The sequence below is a fragment of the Myotis lucifugus genome, unplaced genomic scaffold (genome assembly GCF_000147115.1).
Source record: "Myotis lucifugus unplaced genomic scaffold, Myoluc2.0 scaffold_196, whole genome shotgun sequence".
In the NCBI taxonomy this organism is placed as follows: Eukaryota; Metazoa; Chordata; class Mammalia; order Chiroptera; family Vespertilionidae; genus Myotis; species Myotis lucifugus.
Window position 1 is genome coordinate 277682 of NW_005871244.1, and position 22122 is coordinate 299803.

The 22122-nt window shown below is 43.0% G+C and overlaps 1 protein-coding gene and 1 non-coding gene across 3 annotated transcripts; both read right to left on the minus strand.

Annotated features, from left to right (window-relative positions):
• Positions 1 to 153: 153 nt before the first annotated feature.
• ZNF41 (zinc finger protein 41) lies at positions 154 to 16743 on the minus strand. Of its 2 annotated transcripts, none has more exons than XM_014462977.2 (5): positions 16623 to 16743; positions 12123 to 12366; positions 7800 to 7926; positions 7441 to 7536; positions 154 to 2275 (listed from the first exon to the last, which is right to left on the minus strand). In XM_014462977.2, exons 2-5 carry the CDS (start codon positions 12192 to 12194, stop codon positions 219 to 221), a joined length of 2352 nt encoding a protein of 783 aa, XP_014318463.1. In that variant the 5' UTR covers positions 12195 to 12366; positions 16623 to 16743; the 3' UTR covers positions 154 to 218. The 2 variants fall into 2 exon arrangements, with proteins under 2 accessions (XP_014318463.1, XP_023616677.1); XM_023760909.1 differs by lacking the exon at positions 16623 to 16743 and adding an exon at positions 15181 to 15347.
• A 4687-nt stretch (positions 16744 to 21430) lies between these two features.
• LOC111827639 lies at positions 21431 to 21555 on the minus strand. Its single transcript, XR_002831279.1, has one exon. It is a non-coding gene; the product is annotated as a small nucleolar RNA SNORA28 (small nucleolar RNA).
• Between the last annotated feature and the right edge of the window lie 567 nt (positions 21556 to 22122).

The following is a 22122-nucleotide window of genomic DNA, read 5'->3' on the forward strand; positions in this document are numbered from 1 at the left end:
ATCGAGCCCACAATCCAGGAATGTGCCCTTGGCTGGAATCAAACTTGGGACCCTTTAGTCCACAGGCTGACGCTCTATCCACTGAGCCAATCTGGCTAGGGTACCATATGATTTTTAAAATATATATATTTTTATTGATTTCAGAGAGGAAGGGAGAAGGGGAGAGAGAGAGAAACACATCAATGATGGGAGAGAATAATTCCCAGATGAAGGCTTTTTCAGTCACTGCCTTTATAGACTTTTTCTCTACTATGAGTTTTCTGGTGTTTAATGAGATTTGATCTGTTAGTGAAGGCCTTCCGACATTCTGTACAAGCATAGGGTTTCTTTCCTGTATGAATTATTTGATGCATATTTAGTGTTGCTTTCTGGATGAAAGCTTTCCCACACTTGCTGCATTCGTATTGTCTCTCTCCAGTATGAGATTTCTGATGGATAGTGAGGCGAGACTTCCAGGTGAAGGTTTTTCCACAGTCACTGCATTTATAGGGCTTCTCTCTAGTATGGATTTTCTGGTGTGTTATGAGATTTGACCTGTCAGTGAATGCTTTTCCACAGTCAGCACATATATTGGGTTTCTCTCCTGTGTGAATTTTCTGATGCACACGGAGTTGTGACTTCTTAGTGAAGCATTTTCCACAGTCACTGCATTCATAAGGCTTCTCTCCAGTATGAATTCTATGATGGGCAATGAAGTGTGATTTCTGGATGAAAGCCTTCCCACAGTCAGGACAAACATAGGGTTTCTCTCCTGTATGGATTCTCTGATGCACACTTAGTGTTGATTTCTGGATAAAGGCTTTCCCGCACTCATTGCATTCATAGTGTCTCTCTCCAATATGAGATTTCTGATGGATAGTGAGGCGTGACTTCCATATGAAGGCTTTTCCACAGCCATTGCATTTATAGGGTTTCTCTCCAGTATGAGTTTTCTGGTGTTTAATGAGATTTGATTGATCACTGAAAGCCTTCCCACATTCAGCACATGTATAGGGTTTCTCTCCAGTATGAGTTTTTTGATGTGTAGTGAGATTTGTCCTATGAGTAAAGACCTTTCCACATTCTGCACATATATAGGGTTTCTCTCCTGTGTGAATTCTTCGATGCACATGGAGTTGTGACTTCTTAGTGAATGATTTTCCACAGTCACCGCATTCATAAGGCTTCTCTCCGGTATGAATTCTCTGGTGTGTATTGAAATGTGATTTCTGGATGAAGGCCTTCCCACATTCAGTGCATACATAGGGTTTCTCTCCTGTGTGAATTCTTTGATGCATCCTGAGTGCTGATTTTCTTGTGAAGGCTTTTCCACACTCACTGCATGCATAGAGTTTCTCTCCAGTATGAGTTTTCTGATGCATATTGAGGTCTGAATTCTGGGAGAAGCCTCTTCCACATTCGCTGCATTCATAAGGTTTTTCTCCTGTATGAATTCTCATATGTCTAAAGAGATATGATCTGTGGAAAAAGGCCTTTCCACACTCACTGCATTTGTAGGGTTTCTGCCCAGTATGAATTTTCTGATGTGTAATGAGATTTGACTTGAGAGTAAAAGCCTTCCCACATTCAGTGCATATATAGGGTTTTGCTCTTGTATAAACACACTGAGCTACATCAATTTGGGGCTTCTGAGTGAAGACTTTCTCACTGTTGTAGCATTCATGGGATTTTTCTCCAGCATGAATTTTCTGATGCTCAAAGAGATCTGACTTCTGCGTGAAGTTCTTTACATACTCAGTACATACATAAAGTTTCCCCCCAGTATGAATTTTTTGATGGTGGATGAGAACTTGTTTGTAGCCAAGATGTTTTCCACATTGATTATGTTCACAAGCATTTGTTCCTGTATTATTAGCATTCTCATTCTTAGTACAGGAAGAGCTATGGGCAAAATCGTTGCCATTTCCAAAAATCTTGCCAAGATTCAATGTTGCATTGCTTTTATTATGATTATGCAAGTTTAAAGTATTCTTCAAACTCTTTCCAAATATGTCACAGTTATGGAGTCTTTTAATTGAAGGAACAAGCTTGGTACTCACATGAATTATTTTTTCAATATTTTTACATTCATAGCCCCTCTCTTTAATGAATACTTTCACATGACTTACAGGGTTATTTTGGTTTTCCTGAAATCTCTCTAGCTGGTCATTATCTTGCCACAATTCTTCTAAAATGGAACACAATGAATCATCTTCTATGATTTGACCAAATTTCTCACAGTGGAATGAAACTTCTCCAGAAATTCTCTGTTGTTGGGTTTTCCCAATATTCTTATCTAAAAAGAAAAAGAAAAAATGAAAATAACTCAAAGAACAAGTAGCAGAGGATAGCAGGTATGTGTAGTTCAGATAGGATGAACACAAAGTTCATATGACAATATTGAAAATAGTAATAATGTAGTGATATAAAATTCTTCTAGAACACTCACTATATGCAAAACTATATTTAATATTTGTGGTGAACTGGGCACCACTGTTCCAAGTGCTTTACTCAAAACAGCTCATTTAATCCTCACTGAACTCTAAAGAGGTAGCTATCATTATCGATCATGTTTCACAGATAAGACAATAGAAGCACAGAGAAGTTTATAACTTGCTGAAGATAAAATAGCTTAATAAGTGAAAGAGATGGGATTTGAAACCTGGGAATCCATATTCACTAGTAGGAGGTCTGGATAGTGAGTAGAGAAACCAGAAGAATAAACTAAAGTCTGTTAAAAGGAAGCCTGACATACAAGAAATATTTTGGGTTGTATGTTCTTATTACATATCAGCTTTAAAACCTTACTAATCTCTCTGCTTCTTCTTGCTTTTTCTTTCTGAACCATTATGAGCATCAACATTAAACTGTTATTGCATTCATGGGATTTATAATTTATAGATATACATTCCTTTATATCTATAGGAAAAACTCTTACAACACCAGCCATCTTGACATAGACAAACAATAAATAGGTATCTGTGCTCCAACTCTGTAGCCAGCTGCAAGTTTTCATTGGTCCCAGGAATGAATGAATGAATGAATATATATATATATACACACATATATACATACACACACACACACACACACACACACATATACATTTCAGCGAGGAAGGGAAAGGGAGAGAGAGGTAGAAACATCAATGATGAGAATCATTGATAGGCTGCCTCCTGCACGCCTCACACTGGGGATCGAGCCCCCACAACCCGGGCATGTGCCCTGACCAGGAATCTAACTATGACCTCCTTCCTGATTCATAGGTCGATGCTCAACCACTGAGCCACGCCAGGCTGGGCGGAATATATGCTTTTAACAAGTATAAAATAAGAGAGGGAAAGCCATCTATGGCAGAAACTTCAAGCCATCCACCAAAATCTATTTACCGCTCCTTTTATAGGAACAGAATATCGGTTAGCATTATATTGACCAGCTTCACTTTGTTCTCACCAGTGGAGTATGAACAGAAGTGATAAGGTCTGAGCAGGTCAGATCTTAAGATAGTGGGCAAATCTCTATTTCTCCTTTCCCTTCCCACTGGACACAATAGTGACCCAACATTAACCACACAACTGACAACAATGCCTTAGGACAGTGGTCGGCAAACTGCGGCTCGCGAGCCACATATGTACAGTGCGATTGAAACTTTGTGGCCCATGCGCAGAAGTTGGTATTTTGTGGAAGAGCCACACTCAAGGGGCCAAAGAGCCGCATGTGGCTCGCGAGCTGCAGTTTGCCGACCACTGCATGGCAGAACAATGATTTGGAACATGGTTCCTGAGTGATGCGTCAGGGTTAGAATTGTCTTGTTAAATGAACCCCTTCACCTCAGAATTCTTATATGAGAGGATATACATTTATATTAAACTTGTTTTATTCCTCTGTGTATATTCAAAATGGATTGTCCTTGATATTAGTTCTCATTTCAGCACACCTCTAGGGAGGTTGTTTCTGCTATGAATATATAAAGAAATATGGTACCATACACATTGATACTCAAAGTGGCACAGTTTTGTGTTATAACAGAATTAGTACACAAAGAATGAAATTATTAACAGTGCATGCAGTTGTCCTCCCTTTCCAAATATATTCTATGGTCTTAGCAGACACTTGAAAAATCCTTCTGAAAGACAGCAAAATATCCTCCTCTATCTCCCCAAATTCAATAAATGTAAGTTAAAATTTACCAAATAAGCTCCATGTTTCATTTCGGAAAATGAAAGACTAAGTGTGCCAGTTATCAATTTTTTAAAATACATTTCTTTATTGATTTCAGAGAGGAAGGGAGGAGAGAGAGAGAGAAACATCAATGATGAGAGAGAATCATTGATCGGCTGCCTCCTGCACACCCCCTACTGGGGATTGAGCCCGCAACCCAGGCATGTGCCCTTGGCTGGAATCGAACCTGGGACCCTTCAGTCCACAGGCTGACGCTCTATCCACTGAGCCAAGCTGGCCAGGGCGCCAGTTATCAATTTATTGCCTCTCAGCTTCAAATTTATGCTTTCTTGTCCACTCTACAAAAATGGATCTGGGTCTCTTTAAGTGTGTTTTTCCTTTGCCAGCTGGTACAATGATGAGCTTGGTCATTAGAGGGTAATGGAGAGACATTGCAGGAGGAAGGGGGTTTGCTTCCTGGTTCTAGTGGGCTCACTCAGCACACTTGCAACAAGGGCAGCTTGTCCAGCACCAGGCTCCTGCAGCGTGGGTGGCTTTGCTAACATCTGGCTTCTGCTGCACATGCAGCTTCCTCAGCAACCAGGCCTTGCAGTGTGGGACGCTTCTCTGGAGCTCAGCTCCTGTCTGTAATGGGTGACTTCAGCACCCAGCTCCTGCAGCACCGAGTGGTTTACCTTTCCCCCCCTCTCAGATGATTGGGAGTGGAATACCTCCAGAAAGGCGCTTCCCCGTGGTCAGTTTTCTCTGGAACCCCAGCAGGCAGATTTCTAGCAAGTTCTGTCAACATGGCACCACAGCAACTCTTCTGCCATGCCATGAACCATGCAGTGCCTCCCCACGAAGTCTGGATTGCATCCCTTGGAAGCAGGGGAGGCATTTGCTTGGGTGCTCCGTCACAATAGTAGAGGTACTGGCTGTTCCTTATTCCCACTATTCTTTTATTCTTTAGAGTTCTCTTTACTTTTACTAACCATCCCTTGTTACTCCAACCCCACTATAGCTAATAATTCTTTTTCTCTGAGGATATTTTTCCATTGACTTTTAGAGAGAGTAGGAGGGAGGAAGGAGGGGCGGGGGTGAGAAATATAGATGTGAGAGAGACATACCCATTGGTTGCCTCCTGCACACACTTTGACTGTGAGCAGGGATGAACCTGCAACTGAGGTATGTGCCCTTGACTGGGAATCCAACCTAGGACCCTTTGATCAGTGGGTCAACACTATAACCACTTAGCAACACCGGCCAGGGCACTAATAATTCTTTATGTTCAACTTCCCCAGTTTCTCTCTCCCAATAACACCTTGAATTATACAACAGAAACAGGGTCTTAATTCTGGGAACATTCTAAAAACAGGTGAAAGCCTCAGTTACCACAAAGTCTAAAATCTTGTGTTTTTCTCTAAGTTCCTGTGAGATGGAGGAGGAGAAAAAGGAAAGAGCTGTATATGCTGAAGTAATTAAGAGTTATTTCATGGAACAGTGAAATCTGATCACAGGGTGAAAATGCATCATCTGAACAAACAGAGCACAGAATCGAGTCAGATTCAGGGAAGACAATAAATGCACTAGACATGAAGAAAATGCACAGCAAAAGAAACAATCTACAAAATGTAGGGCAACCTATGAAACGAGAGAAAATATTTGCAAGTCATACATATGATAAAAGGTTAATATCCAAAATATACAAAGAACTCACATAACGCAATAGAAAAACAAACCAACAAACACTAACCCCCAAACCCAACTTGATTTGAAAATGGCCAAGGAACTGAATAGAAAGTTTTTCAAGAAGACATACAGATGAACAACAGGTCCATGAAAAGGTTCTTAACACCACTAATCATCAGGGAAATAAAAACCACAATGATATCACCTCACACCTGTTAGAATGGTTATCATCAAAAAGACAAGAGAAAACAAGTGAAAAAAAAGAATACAATTAAGACACATAGCACAGTGTAAAACTACATACTCACAAACCCATACTTTAGACTTTAAGAGAATACCATACAAACACAAAGATCAAATACATTAGACCAGTTGCCCATGGGAGGAGACATACGTAATGGATATGGGGAATTGGAATAAAAGGGAAGAAATTTAAAAATACCTGAATGGGTGCTCCCCCTCCAGGGAGCACACCTGTGCCTTTCTCTTTCCCTTCCCTCTCCCGCTCCCTGCCCTAGGCACATTACCATTAGCTTCTTGTGTTTTTTTTTAAAATTTAATTTTTTTCCTTTATTGATTAAGGTATTACAAATGTGTCCTTATCCCCCCATAGTCCCCCCATACCTTCATGCATGCCCTCACCGCCCCCCGTATCTGTATCCATTGGTTATGCTTATATGCATGCATACAAGTCCTTTGGTTGATCTCTCCCCCTTAGCCCCACCCTCCCCTGCCTTCCCTCTGAGGTTTGAGCATCTGATCGATGCTTCTCTGTCTCTAGATCCATTTTTGTTCATCGGTTTATGTTGTTAATTTTTTATTTTATTGATTAAGGTATTACATATGTGTCCTTATCCCCCTATTGCCCTCCCACTCCCCCATTCATGCCCTCACTCCCCTGGTGTCTGTGTTCATTAGCTTCTTCACTCCCCAGCCCCAAATGGCCCTTTCTTTACCTCAATAACTCATTTCCTAAGCCCATTTCTTCTAGGAATTACTTCTTCTACTTCTGGAATTTACCAAATGTTCTCTTACCAAAAACATACCTAAATGTACAAGGACAGAATCTAAGATAAGGGGGGTGGAGGTGGAGTAGGAAGTATAAAAAGGTTCTAGATAAAATAACATGGTATGTATATGATCCCGGGTACAAAATTAGAGACAGCTTTCTTGTCAAAAAGCCAAGAGAAGCCCTAGCTAGTTTGGCTCAGTGTATACAGCATTGGCCTGCGGACTGAAGAGTCCCGGGTTTGATTCCAGTCAAGTGCACATGCCCGGGTTGTGGGCTCGATCCCCAGTAGGGGATGTGTAGGAGGCAGCTGATCAATGATTCTCTCTCATCACTGATGTTTCTATCTCTCTCTCCCTCTCTCTTCCTCTCTGAAATCAATAAAAATATATTTAAAGAAAAAAGCCAAGAGAAAAAGGGTCATAGATGGAGATGGCATTTAGGTATCAGAGACGCTTCTGTCAACTATCCCTCAAGCAAGTCCAAAAGTTTAGAATTTCCAAGACAGTTTATCTTCACAGCCTTTGAAAGGTATCAACCTCTCCTACAAAAGTGAGATTTACTTCCATGTTCCCCCGTCTGTATGGATCACACTTACTCACCTGAACAGCTCTGGTATGGGATTTCCCCTTTCAACGTCCATGGTCCCTCGCCTTGCTCCAACTTGAAGATGACCTCTGGTTTGGGAACTTGGTACCCTGTTAATAGACATGATAAAGATTGGGTCCAGCTAAACGGGTTTCAGGGACTTTTCAATGGTACTTCCATTTGTTCTTCAGAAAAGTAATCACATTTCCCTGGGAACAGAGTAATAATAATAATGCTCAAAACAGACTGAAGAATCTAGACAAATAAAAAATGACATCATTGCACACTTGAGATGCCCCAGAGCACTCAGCAGCTGAGAATGGAAATATTCTCACTGAGGCCCCTGGCAGACACATAGGTTGGCTGTACTTACCCACTGAGAGCAGGTGGCTGTAGTTCTCCAGTGTCACATCCCAGTACAGGCATCTCTGAGCAGGGTCCAAGTGCTGCCATTCGTCTCTGCTGAAGTCCACAGTCACATCCTCGAATGACAATGAGACCTGTAACCACACAATCCTGTTCAAAACGTGGTCAGCATGGGGGTGGAGGGGATAGAGGGAAGATAGATAGGAATTTGTTTTTCATGACTTTTAACATAATTATCATGTAGGATTTTCACTCAGTACCTAGTTTTGCATTTTATTTTGTTAGAGAAAAAGCTTATTGAAGTAGCTTGACATTCATTGTGTGCTACATGCATTCATTTATTCGAATATTAAGTCATTCATTTTTTTCAAAAATGATGGTCAAGACAGATTCTCTTTAAGTCCTCTAATTAATGTAGGAACTAGATACAATACATTTACTGATCAATTCTGTGCTAGGCAATGGCAATAGAGTTGAATAAAATAGAACAAATTAAAGACTTAGACACCAACATAGGACACAAAGGGTGCTACAGGGCATTTGGAAGAAATGCATGGCCCTAGCTGGTTTGGCTCAGTGGTTAGAGTATTGGTCTGTGGACTGAAGGGTCCTGAGTTCAATTCTGGCCAAGGGCATATGTCTGGGTTGTGGGCTAAATCCCCAGTGTGGGGGCGTGCAGGAGGCAGCAGATCAATGATTCTCTCTCATCATTGATGTTTCTCTCTCTTCCTCTCTGAAATCAATGAAAAATATTTTTGAAAGAAATGTATGGGGCAAAGGCAAACAATAAAGCCTTTAAAAGATAATATAGACAAATATCTTCATGATAAAAAAGTATAAATTAATAGTAAATTTTAAAAAATCAGTGTTTAATATAACAGTAACAGTATCAACCATCTTTATGGAAAAATGTTAAGGAAATTTTCTTTGTTGTTTTTCTTTGCATCATCTCTAAGCATATACCCCACTAGACCTACACACAAACTAATTGGGACTGGTTTTCTGTGCTAGGGAGACCTGGGGTGTTGGGAAGAGAACCAAATTAATATATTAACTGTTCAAAAAAATTAACTTAAAAATTACCAATGGGCCCTAGCTGGTTTGGCTCAGTGGATAGAGCATTGGTCTGCAGACTGAAAGGTTCTGGGTTCGATTCTGGTCAAGGGCACATGCCTGGGTTTATGGGCTCGGATCCCCTGTGGGGGGCGTGCAGGAGGCAGCTGATTCATGATTCTCTCTCATCACTGATGTTTCTGTCTCTCCCTCTCCCTTCCTCTCTGAAATCAATAAAAACATATTTTTAAAAATTTTACCAATGGGACCAAAATGGAATAGGCATGTTTTTTCCTTGCTTCAACTTGGTAAGTACAGCTAAAAGCCCTGGGCATTATATGTAAAACAAAGATAAGAACACTCTGTCATTTGGAGAGGCAAGGCAAACTGGCTAGGAACCTCAGAGCCTGAGGACTGCCACAGCAGTGATTTTCCTGAATTTTCTTTTAGCCCCATATATACTGGACTAAGTGCTGTGGTAACTGGCAGCCCAGAATGCCAATCGTCACAAAAACTGCCCCGAGAAATACTGCTCTCTCTAGTCAGAGTCCCAGGAAATGGGGCAATGTAGCAAGAGAGAAATTTTTCGATAATAACTGCCCTAGTCCAGCCAAGCATCACAGAAAAACTGTGGCCCCACCACCATTCCCATCAGCAAAGGCTGAGTGGGGAGCCTCGACTTTCATCCTTTCCATAGTGTCAAGTTAGGCTAAGTGGGGATCTTGGATTTCCACCCCCCGTCCCCCAGTAAGGAGGTGCCTTCTGCCTCTCCACCTGGTGGAGAGCCTGATAGTCCATCCTTGCCCAGCAGCAACAAGGTGCTCATTCCCTTCTGGGATGTCAGGGGAGGCCTAGTGGGAAATCTGAACTTCTGCCTCCATCAGGCATTAAGGAGGAGATTCTCCTTTTGTAGCAGAAGAGAGTCAGAAGGGGCTGCTAAACACAAGATTTAAGTAATAGCTAGAGTTGCATACTTCCCAAAGTATCCAGGACATAATTGAAAATCAGGCATCAATGTGAAGAAGCAGAAAAATCTCAACTTGAATAAGAGAAGTCAATCAACAGACACAAGCACTGAGATGACACATGTTAGAATTAGCTGACAAGATTTTTAAAGTAGCCATCATAAAAATGCTTCCATATACTTAAATGCCAAAATAGAATGTCTCAGCAAAAAAATATAAGATATAAAAGAGAACTGAATGGCCTTAGCCGGTTTGGCTCAGTGGATAGAGCATCAGCCTGTGGACTGAAGGGGCCTGGGTTTGATTCTTGTCAAGGGCACGTACCTTGTTGCAGGCTCCTCCCAGGCCTGGGCCCTGGTCGAGGCCTGTGCAGGAGGCAACCAATCAATGTGTTTCTCTCACATCGATATTTCTGTCTGTCTTTCCCTCTCTCTTCCACTCTCCTTAAAAATCAATGGGAAAATATCCTTGGGTGAGGATTAACAAAATAAAAACAAAGATAAAAGAGAACTGAATGGAAATTTTAGAACTGAAAAAATACAATAACCAAAATTAAAAGACTCAGTGGATGAGCCCAATAGCAGAATAGAGAGGGCAAAGTAAAGAATCAGGGAACCTGACAATAGGAAAATAAAAATAATCCAATCTGAACAATAGAAGGAAAATTGACTGGAAAAAAATAAGCAGGGTCTCAGGGACCTGTGAGACTATAAGCAAAGATCTGGCATTCATGTCATCAGAATTCCAGAAGTAGAGGAAAAAGAGTGTGGGGCTGAAAAAGTAGGACTCAAAATGTAATCTTAGTGACTTGGGCAAAAAGATTTAAGTGTAGAAATTTCACCACAGCAGTTTTAATCATAACAGAAACCCTGAAACACTTTAAATGCATATATAGTAGACTGGTTAATCATAGTTTATCCAAAAGACATAATGCTATGCACCATGTGTATATGAAGAAAAAGACTTATTGCCTAGAAAATTATGTTAAACTGCCAAGTTAATATGGAGGCAACTAAATGCTATATAAACTGGAGGTATATAATGTATATGTGTATGGTATGTATGCACACTCACAGCCCCACACATATACCCCCACACATGCACTCATTCGCATATAAAGGGGAAAACAGCTGGAAGGGAATAGAGCTATATGTTAACACTGGCTAATTAGGGGTAGTGCTGAATTTACAAGTAATGTTTTATTCTCTTGTAGTTGCTTACCTGAATTTTCTAACATTTTATTGTCAAATTATGAAATAATAAAAATAAATTTTAAAAATTTAATATTATCCTAATTACCACATGACCTTGAGCCTCTGTGACAATGAGCCTATCCCAGGAGTGGGCAAACTTTTTGACTCGAGGGCCACAATGGGTTCTTAAACTGGACCGGAGGGCCGGAACAAAAGCATGGATGGAGTGTTTGTGTGAACTAATATAAATTCAAAGTAAACATCATTACATAAAAGGGTACGGTCTTTTTTTTTTTTTTTTGGTTTTATTCATTTCAAACGGGCCGGATCCGGCCCGCAGGCCGTAGTTTGCCCACGGCTGGCCTATCCCATAGGTGACAGCGTCCACAGGACAGTCTGAAGGAGGGAGCTGTCTGGTAGGGTCTGGCTCTGTCATCGTCCTCCTGTTTATAGAATCTCCAGGGGAACTTTTAGTGGGATACGTGGTCTGGGCTGCAGTGTGGCGAGGGTGGAGGACACGCTCTGGAGACTGGGTTCCAGTCCAGTATTTGTCATTTACAATATCAGCCACCCGGGCAAGTCACGTCCCTTTTCAGGCCATTTTGTTCACCTTTGAAAGGAGAAAGAACTAGAAAGGCCCTGGAGACTGTGGTCACCCTACGACTGAAAGAAAAGGGATTTTTCTGCCTTAGATCAGGATAGAGGAGAAATCAGCAAATCCTCAGAGACCAGAGGAAAATGAGGCTCTAGTGGGGATCGGCTGAGCATCTGCAAAGAGCCAGTGGAGAGTGAAGGGTCTGTGCTGGGAGCCAGGATGTAAGGTCTCCCTGGCTAGGGCCTGCAGACACCCTGCAGGGAACTGCCTGTCTCCTGCAAGTATGGCGCTGTCCCTCCTGTCCCACCTTTCCTCCATCAGACACATCACATTCTCCTCTGGGTGAGGGACATGAGCCACGTGGTGCTTACACAGCAGGAGGATAGTGATCTGTCTTAGGGGCAGCCAGTCCGGAATCTGATGCCCCTGTAACCCACCTGCCCCTGCCCTGAGGTCCTGGTGACAGGTCGGGAGTATCTCTTTACTGAATGAATTCCTGCCCCTGGAGTCTGCTCCCTTCTCACCTCACACAACCTGCCATGTTCTTCTGCAGCCTGGGACCAATTCCCCTGGGGAGAGCTCTGGTTGGCTGGCATGTTTACTCGGGCCTCAGCCTTCTGGCTCTCTTGCTGACAACTCTGCTCTTCCCAGGAGCCTAGGGACAGGCAGGGTCTGTGGACTCAACCAGAGCTTCAGGGGCCAGAAGGAAGATCCTGTAGCCTTCACTGTGGGTTCTGGTCCAGGAGCTCCACGGAGACTCCAAGAAACCTGGAAAGACAGTGTCCACATGGTTAGTCAAACCAGCATTCACCCCAGAAATGCTTCCTGGGGGCACCAAGGGATGGCTCACTGTGCTGGACATTGTGGAAGAGAAAAGTTCAGTAAAACCAACACCCACTATTAGTGTAGAATATGGGAAAAACTCATGAGATTTGTGGTAAAATAAATGAGGGTTTGAATTCCAACTCTGGGGAAGTCACTTTTGCCTGAGTTTCATTTTAAGACAGGATAAAAATACCTGTCTTATATGGTTGTTACAGTTAAATGAAGTGAGGCTTCAAAAGTACTCACTTTCACTTAGCACCTAGAACACACACCATTAATTAAATATTGCTATTATAACATGCCAGGCATATTTTACTAGATAACTCATTTAATTTTCACACTCATCCTGTGGACTATTATTATTATTACTAGAGGCCTGGTGCATGAAATTCATGCACTGGGGGAGGGGGAGAGAGAGAGGGCGAGTCCCTCAGCCTGGCCTGCGCCCTCTCGCAGTCCAGGACCCCTCACTCCTTACTGCCTGCCTGCTCACTGCTCCTTACTGCTCAGCCTGCTGTTTCTTAGCGCTGCTGCAGTTTTTAAAATATATTTTATTGATTTTTTACAGAGAGGAAGGGAGAGAGATAGAGAGTTAGAAACATCGATGAGAGAGAAACATCGATCAGCTGCCTCCTGCACATCTCCTACTAGGGATGTGCCTGCAACCCAGGTACATGCCCCCGACTATTATATAGATTACCATTTACCATGAGGTAGAGCCATTCAGAGATACTAAGAAATTAGGCCAGCCCACTGTTTCTTAGCGCTGCTGCAGAGGCAGGCTTCTGGCTGAGCGGCGCTTCCCATGTGGGAGCACACTGACCACCAGGGGCAGCTCCCACGTTGAGCGTCTGCCCCCTGGTGGTCAGTGCACATCATAGCAACTGGTCATTCTGGTCATTCCGCCATAACGATCGTTTAGGCTTTTATTATATAGATTACCATTTACCATGAGGTAGAGCCATTCAGAGATACTAAGAAATTAGCTCCAAGATCACTCAGATTAGGGGGAAGGACATAAACTCAGGTATACCTGGCTCCGAAGTGCATTTTCTTAACTACTGTGCTGTAAGGTATTTTATACAAGGCACAGTCACAATAAATATTAGTTCTGTTTCCTGCTGCCTTCACAGTGCTTCAGCTGAGAGGTGACCATGTCACATGTGCATACACCAATCTTCTGTATAATTCAATGTACATTATGAGCAACATGTAGAGCCCACCCTCTTATGCCAAAGATGAAAATGTAAACTCATTGCCTGCCCCCCTCCCTCCAATTCCCATCTGGGCTTTGAAAACCAGCATGTCTGCACAGGCTCCTGCATCATCAACTGACACTGACAAAAGTGTGTCCCAAAGGTGCCATCAACTGGTTTCCATAGAAAAGCAACCATGGATCTGCTTAAGGCTCCTCGGGGGCCAAACCTGACTGCTTAGAGGACCCTGTAACTCACAGCCCGTATATGGAATTAGTGACTCCCATAAAATCCTCAACAATAGACCTTCCGGTCCATCACTTCTCAATTCACACAGTCCTGCAATTACCGATGTCCACAGGTGCAAGTCAATGACTCCTGTAGGCCCCCGAAATCTGACTCCCAAAGACTGGCAAGCCCAGGTGAATCAATCATTCAGCACCTCAGTGTCCCCACCAATAAGTCTCATGGCCCAGTGAGCATTTAACTGAGTTAGAAAGGGGTATTCATGAATGATGGGTGCTGGCAAATTTTCCATCCAAATGGAAAACACAAACATTGATCCCATCTCACACCCCACACCAGAATAACTTCCAGTTGCATTAAAATTTAACTTTAAAAATTAAAACCATAGCCCTGGCCGATTTGGCTCGGTGGATAGAGTGTCTTCCTGCGGACTGAAGGGTCCCAGGTTCCATTTCAGTCAAGGGCACATGCCCGGGTTTCAGGCTCGATCCCCAGTAGGGGGCATGCAGGAGGCAGCCGATCAACGATTCCCTCTCATCATTGATGTTTCTCTCTCTCTCTCCCTCTCCCTTCCTGTCTGAAATCAATAAAAATATTTAAAATAAAAAATTAAAACCATAGCCCAGCCCGTGTGGCTCAGCGTTTGAGCATTGACCCATGAACCATCAGGTTATGGTTCGATTCAGGGCAGATGCCCAGGTTGTGGGCTCTATCCCCAGTAGGGAGCGTGCAGGAGGCAGCCAATAGATGTTTCTCCCTCATGGATGTTTGTATCTCTCTATCCCTCTCCCTTCCTCTCTCTAAAACATATTTAAAATGTAATGACTCATTTAAATAAAAATTTCAATAGGATTTTAGCAAGCCTAGAATTATAATAAAACATAAGAAATATTATTTAAAATTTTTAAACAAAAATGTTAAATTTAAGGCATATATTTGTTTAAGCATGAAATGGGGAGAACTCACTAAGCAAGAAAAGACACTAAGAACGTGTAAAGAATAAAATCTTATATTTAATCAGATTATTATTCCTTCTAATTATATATAAACACACCTTATAAAAATAAACATATAAAGAGACAAAAGAAATATAATGACAAGAAATGACACAAGGTTAAATATCCACAAATTAGTAAGAAAGACAAGCCACCCAAATGATAAAAGAGCAAAGGATAGAAAAAATTTAAAAAAATATGTACATTTCAATGGCTAATAAAGAGGAAAAGACGTTCAACCACTAGTTGGCAGGAAATAAAATAAGCTAGATATCATTGTGTTTGGCTCTGAGAATGAGGAAAATTTAAAAAGCACTAACATTCAGTGTGGGAGAGGATCTTGTAATGAGCTGTTTTATAGGTTGCTGGTGGGAGTTCCAATTTTACAAGTTTTAGAAAGTAATCTGGTGGTATGTATTGAACTTAAAAACATCCATTCCTGCACCTAATAATCAGTCAGATGACAGTCTCTCTCTGTAGTTGTGAAATCAATAACAAAAAATGTCAACTTTTTTTTGCTCTAACCGGTTTGGCTCAGTGGATAGAATGTCGGCCTTCGGACTGAAGGGTCCCAGGTTCGATTCTGGTCAAGGGCACCATCCCCAGTAGGTGTGCAGGAGGCAGCTGATCGATGTTTCTAACTGTCTATCCTTCTCCCTTTCTCTCTGTAAAAAATCAATAAAGTATATTTTTTTAAAAATTCAACTTTTTGAGATATCAAATATCTAAGTAACAAGGCATCAGAGAGAAAACCACAGCAGAAATTAGAAAACATTAGAAGTGAACCATAGTGAACATGTTACATATCAAAACTTGGGACATGGAGCTAAAGTGTTCCCTGGGGGAAATCATGAACTTAATGCTTATATTACATCATAGAATTGTAATAATTGAACATTGATGAGATAAGCATTCAATTAGGAGTTTAAAAATAAGAATTTTTAAAAAAAGAAATAATGAAATCAAGGGCAGAAATTAATGACACAGAAAACGAAGATACAGGACCAACCAATTCAAAGGCAGGTCCCCCCACTTCCTCTGCACGCCTCCTAAGTGACCTCAGGGAAGCCCCTTCACTCACCCTACAGGGCACCATCACTCAGGACCAAATCCACGTGATAAAACCCACAGAATTCCGTGGCTGCTTTCCTGGCCCTTAGTCGCCACCCCTGTTACACTCAGGCCAGGAGCCCTAAGTGTTGAAAGCGCACTGGAGGGCCTCTCATCCTGCACATGCTCGGTGTCGCCTGGGGAGTGATCTGCAATGCCACCCGGCGCCCTCGCGACCTCTCCGTGCGTGTGCGTGTCGGGGGGAGTAGAGGGGGCCTCTCCAATTTGCTTCAGTGACTTTTGTCAGGCAGCTAACATGCCTGTCCCCTTGGGAATCTCCCTCCGGGAGTCGCCATCTTGGAAGAGTAATCATTTCTGCCTGGGGGGCTGGGTTCCCCAACACTTATTTCCCCGGCCCCCCTAATTCGGGGCCCCCCCCCCCCCCGTGGTACTTCCCGGGAGCCCACGGGGCCAGATCTCGGGCTGTGCCAACCGGACTTCTCCCCTGTGTGGTCCCCAGCCGGGCGCTGCGCCTTCCCAGCACGCAGGTGCTGGCACTGAGCTGTATCCCCGGGCGGCCGGCCCCCGCCTCCATCCCAGCTGCAAACAGTCCTCCGAGCAGCCGGGAGATTGGCCCCCGCCCCGCTCCTGCTCAAGGGACTGAAAGAGCCCCATTTGGCGCACAGAGCCCAGGGCGCCGCTGCGTGCCCACCTGAAGGCGCCTGGGTCCACCCGCCGGCTGAGGGCATCGCCCGATCCTCGGCTGTCACCGACCCCGGACCCTGGGTCGTTGCCCCGGGGGAGGGTACGTGTCAGATTTAGGCCAGGAAGCGGAAGTCATCCGCAGCGGGAGGTGAACCACTCTGGGCGGGGAGCTGAAGGGATGGAGTGCCAGACACCCGGTGTCTGTGCCAGGAGTACCTGGGGGCCGGTGACGCCTGTCCTGGGGCATGTCATCCCATGTTTAAAAACCGGTTCATCGACCTTTCTGGTTTCCTTATATAAACATGAAGGCTAAAGTTCTACTAAAGATCCAAGTTTTGATTTCTTTTCGTTAGTGTTCAATTTCAAGTGCTCATTTATAAGTTTCTTCTCCTTTTCACCCATGCATTATGTAGAAGTCCACTGTCGGACTTGCAAAAATGCTTTGAGCCCTGGCCGGTTGGCTCAATGGTTAGAGCGTTGCCACCACGGAAGGGTCGCGGGTTGGATTCTGGTTGCAGGTTCCATCCCTGGGCCCCGTCAGGGCGCCAGCGTGAGGCAACCAATCTCTCTCTCTCTCTCTCTCTCTCTCCCCCCCCCCCTTCCACTCTCTCTAAAAATCAGTGAAAAGAATATATCCTTCGGTGAGGATTAACAACAACAACAAAATGCGTTGAGACCCGAAGGGCAAGGGAATGGGGACTTTATTCAGCGGGTGCGGCAGAGGGAAGAGCCCAGGGCAGTGTCCCCTGGAGCGTGCGGACTTTTCTCTGCCAGAGGAGTTTGTAGGGGAAGGAAACAAAAGCACCAAGTGCCAGGTGTGCAAACGCAGCCGGAAGGAGCAGTTTACGATTTGGGCCACCTCAGTCCGCAGCATCCTGTTTTCAGAATTAATGACTCAAAGGAAGAATTCAGAGGGAGTGCAGAATATTTTACAGTTCCTCACACCATTTTCCGTTTCCCCAAACACAAAGTGAATTAATTGGCTGTTCGTGACTGCTGGCCTCATTGCGCTGCAGTTTGACGATGTTGTCTGAATGATGTTGTCTTTGAAATTTCTTGAAACTTGCCTTAAGGCTTAAGTACAGAGACATGGATACATGGGACAGACTGTCAACTGTCAGAGGGGTGTGGGGAGGGAGGGGCTGGATGAAAGAAGGCGAACGAGTTAGTCAAAGAACATATACGCATAAACCATAAGCACAGACAACAGTGTGGTGATGGCAAAAGGGAAGGGGGGACCGGGGCTGGGTGCAGGTGGGCAAAGAGAGAGAAATGGGGACATCCGTAATAGTATCAACAATAAAAATGAGGTTAAAAAAAAGATCATGGGCCCAATTTTCAAAAATGTGTCATCTCTGGATTGAAAAGACTGTGTACCCATGGACACAGATAATAATGTGAAGCCCTAGGGGGGTGGGGGCAGGGTGGAGGGAGGCAAATGGGGGATGATGGGGGAAAATAGAGTCAACAATAAAAATATTTTAAAAAGAAAAGACTGAATTTTCCAGTTGTTGTGTCGAGCATCTGTGTTTATTGGTTCACAAGCTTGTTTGGGGCCCTTTAAAATGTGTATCTCCTTCCGGATTATTTTCTTCTGCTTTCCCCAGGAGCTACTGAGTGAAGAGAGAGATTCTCCTACTGCAGTGGTCAGCAAACCGCAGCTCGCGAGCCACATGTGGCTCTTTGGCCCCTTGAGTGTGGCTCTTCCACAAAATACCACGTGCAGGCGCGCACGTACAGTGCGATTGAAACTTCGTGGCCCATGCGCAGAAGTCGGTTTTCGGAAAGGAGATAGACGAAACAAGTATACAAGACGAGCGTGGGTGGGAGAGTTGGAAGGGGTCGACCTCAGCGAACGTACCTCAATCAGATTGAGGACGTTTTTAGCGAAGGCCAGCTTAAGAGCACCCTAATTCAGTTAATAACAATGTACCTACCTATATAGTTTAAGTTTAAAAAATTTGGCTCTCAAAAGAGATTTCAATCGTTGTACTGTTGAGATTTGGCTCTGTTGGCTAATGAGTTTGCCAACCACTGACCTACTGTGTTGTTGATAAGTCAGGTTTTCACAGCACCAACCAATTTGTGCTTCCTGTATTTTGGAACTTTTACTATTAAGTGCAGGTAAGGCTATTTTGTTGTTGAATTGATACAGCCAAATCACTTCCCCCAAAGACTGTAACATTTCCTGCTCTCACCAGCAAAATATGAATTCATGGAGGCAAATCTCCAGCAGTGGCTGTCCATGCTCTCTTTACCCTTTGCCAGTCTAAGGGCTAGTAGCATCAAACTGCTTTCATTTGCATTTCCCTAACTACTTGTGCAACTGAGGATGTTTTTCTGTTGGTTGACCATTTCGATTTTGACTTCTGCCAGTCTTCAAATCCTTTGTCCAATTTTCTTTGGAGTGATTTGTCTTTTTCTTATAAATTTGTAGACTCTCTTTGTACATCAGGGTTATTAACCCTTTGCTGCATTGCAATAGTTCCCCCCTAACTCTTTTTGTCCTTTGCATTTTATGTGTCCTTTGATCTGTAATTAGAAAAACGTATCCTCTCATCAGAAAAGTCTAAGCTTTCTTTTCTGGCTTCTGTATCTCCTATCTTGCATGGTGTTCCTTCCCCATTCCAGGTCGTCCTAAAAAGGAAATCATTTTTTAAGGATGAATGCAATAAAAGTTCATTTTAATAAATATCACGTAGTTTACCTGTGGCCCATTAAGGGCATTTCATTTTATTTGTGTGTGTGTGCATCTCACTTTATTATTTTTAAAAATTAATTTTTTTCAATTACAGCTTCCATTCAGTATTATTTTATATTAGTTTCAGGTGTATGGCATAGTGATTAGGCAATCATATACTTTACAAAGTGGTCCCCCGATATTTCCAGTCCCCACCAGGCCCCATACATAGTTATTAAAATATTATTGACTACATTCCCTCTGCTGTACTTTACATCTCTATAACTATTTCGTAACTACCAATCTGTCCTTCTCAACCCCTTCACCCTAAAAACAGTCTTAACATTTATTTCTGTTTTATTGTCTTCATTTTTTTGCTGGAAATTTTAATTTACTTGGAATTTACTCTGGTATGTGGCGTGAGGTCAAGGTCAAGCTCTGTTTTTGTTGTGTCAAATAAAAACAAATCCGGATGTAGATATGAAGAGACTCATTAGAAAGGAAGACTGTTGCAATAGGGAGAAAGCTCCCATCTCAGAAATCTGCAAGCATCTCATAACCAAACAGGAAAAGGGCCTTTCTTTGATTGCCAGGATAAGAAGAAGGCAAGCTGAGATAAGCAGAATCTGTGGAGAGGCTGCACAAGCAGGGGAGTGACCAGAGGGTTCTGACACGTCAGCTCACTCAGGAAAAGCTGAGAAGGGGGCCCCTTTTACATTTTTTTGTGCTTGCTCAGGCTTGGGGGAAAGCAGAGCCCAGGAACCTGTAGGAAAGAGACAAACCTGACTGAGGTTAAGCAAACAAGCATTTTGTTCCAATTAATCAGTGTTTGTGAGGCAAATAATTGGAATTTGGAGGGTCTGTATCCTAACTTGTAGGTAAGCAAGAGGGACATCTGTGGGCCCTATCTAAGTCATACACAGAAGTGAGGTTCTTTGCAGTAAGCCATTTTCTGGAACACAAAGAGCAAGGGGATTTCGTAATGGTCGCAGGACTTAGGTCAAATTCATTATCAGCCAGGACCCGTTATGGAACACATTGCCTTGCATTCACTGAATTAAATACCACTTCTGTAATATAAGGTCACAAATATGTTTCATTTCATCTGAACTCTATTGTGTCTCTGTAATCTGAATTTTTGTTCTTGCAAATGTATCTTTCCAGGAACTTTGAAGTTTAAAATTATTTTATCAAGTTTCAAAATGAATGGCCCCGCAACCCCCAACAAAAGTATTGCAATTTTGACTTGAATTGTATTGTCTATATATATAAAAGCCTAAGTGACCAAATGACTGAACGACTGGTCACTATGACGCACACTGACCACCACGCAGGAGCTGTCCCCTGGTGGTCAGTGAGCTCCCACAGGGGGAATGCTGCTCAATCAGAAGCCCTGAGCCCGGCTCACGGCTGGCGAGCACAGTGGCAGTGGCGGGAGCCTCTCCCGCTTTCGTGGCAACACTAAGGATGTTTGATTGCTGGCTTAGGTCCGCTCCCCATCCCCCAAGTGCTCCCGGACTGCAAGAGGGGGCAAGCCTGGCTGAGGGACCATCGCCCCCCCCCCCCCTGCACAAATTTTGTGCACCGGGCCTCTAGTATTTTATAGTCTTCTTATAAAATATATCCTTAGATATTTATAAATTTTTGTTGTCATTGTTAAAACTTATATTTGCTAATCCTATCTGCTTACTTAAAATGAAAGTACCCATTTTTATAAATATACTAGAGGCCCAGTGCACGAAATTCATGCATGGGTAGGATCCCTAGGCCTGGCCGACAATTAGGGCCGATCGGGGCCTTCCAGCTGCTGGCTGGGGTATTCCTTCATTCCATGCTGCCCCCTGGTGGTCAGCACACGATCAAACTCCGGGTCTCCCGGTCGAACTCCCAAGGGGACACTTTGCACATTAGCCTTTTATATATATAGATTTTGTATATAGCTCCTTATCAAAACTACCTACCAATTCTGGTAGCTTCTTAGTATAGTCTCTCAGGTTTTCTAATTGCACAATCATATCATTTATAGATAATATTGTCTCTTTTATCCAATATTTGATGTGATTATTTCTCCTTCTATTTTTGTTGTCCTTCTATTAGCTATCCCTTACAGTAGTTACTAAGTTTATGTGGCTTTTTTACACTAAGTCTATATAACAGCTAGTCTGATAGAGGAGAGAGCACTGGAATAGGTTAGACTTTCTTGCTATAGCAAGTTCAAGTTATGTCTGACAATTTTGGTAAAAAGAAAAGAGATTTATTCCTTATTAGTATTGCTTGCAGTTATGTGGTTATTTAAATTTAAAATTATTTAAACTAAAAAAGTTTAAATTCAGTTTCTTAGTCACCTAGCCACATTTCAAGTGCCCAATAGCCGAGTATGGCTAGTGGTGTAATAATTGTGAATTGTTACCCATCCCACTGTTCTTTTTGACATGGTTTCTGTAAATGCTGACTCTGAATATGTAGCTTGTAGATAAACAGCATATTTGTATAAGAATCCTAGGAACTTACTTCAGAAACTGCAGACTCTGACCTTTAGCCATCTCAGTTCTGGGAGATTTGCTGACCTTCAACCATAAAACCAGGATGACAAACACCAGACCATCACTTGACCAGTTTTGAGACCCTTATCAGAATGGATTGTGCTGGCCTGCACATAGAGAACTTTTAAGTCCCCTTCCCTTGATTTCTTTGTTCTGCTTCCCCTCCCGCTCCTTATAAAATCCTCTGCCTGCACTAAGGTGGGGAGATGGACTTTAGACAAGAATCCCCCCTCTTCCCAAGATTCCAGCACTTGAATAAATCTCTTTCTTTTTTACCAGCATCT

Bases quoted from the DNA above. Each gene is read 5' to 3' on its own strand.
- ZNF41 (XM_014462977.2), bottom strand. From the start codon at position 12,194: ATGCCAGCCAACCAGAGCTCTCCCCAGGGGAATTGGTCCCAGGCTGCA. The intron at 7,927-12,122 runs GTGAGAAGGGAG...GTGTGGTTACAG, and splicing joins AACATGGCAGGTTGTGTGAG to GTCTCATTGTCATTCGAGGA. The intron at 2,276-7,440 runs GTGAGTAAGTGT...TTTTCTTTTTAG, and splicing joins CCCATACCAGAGCTGTTCAG to ATAAGAATATTGGGAAAACC.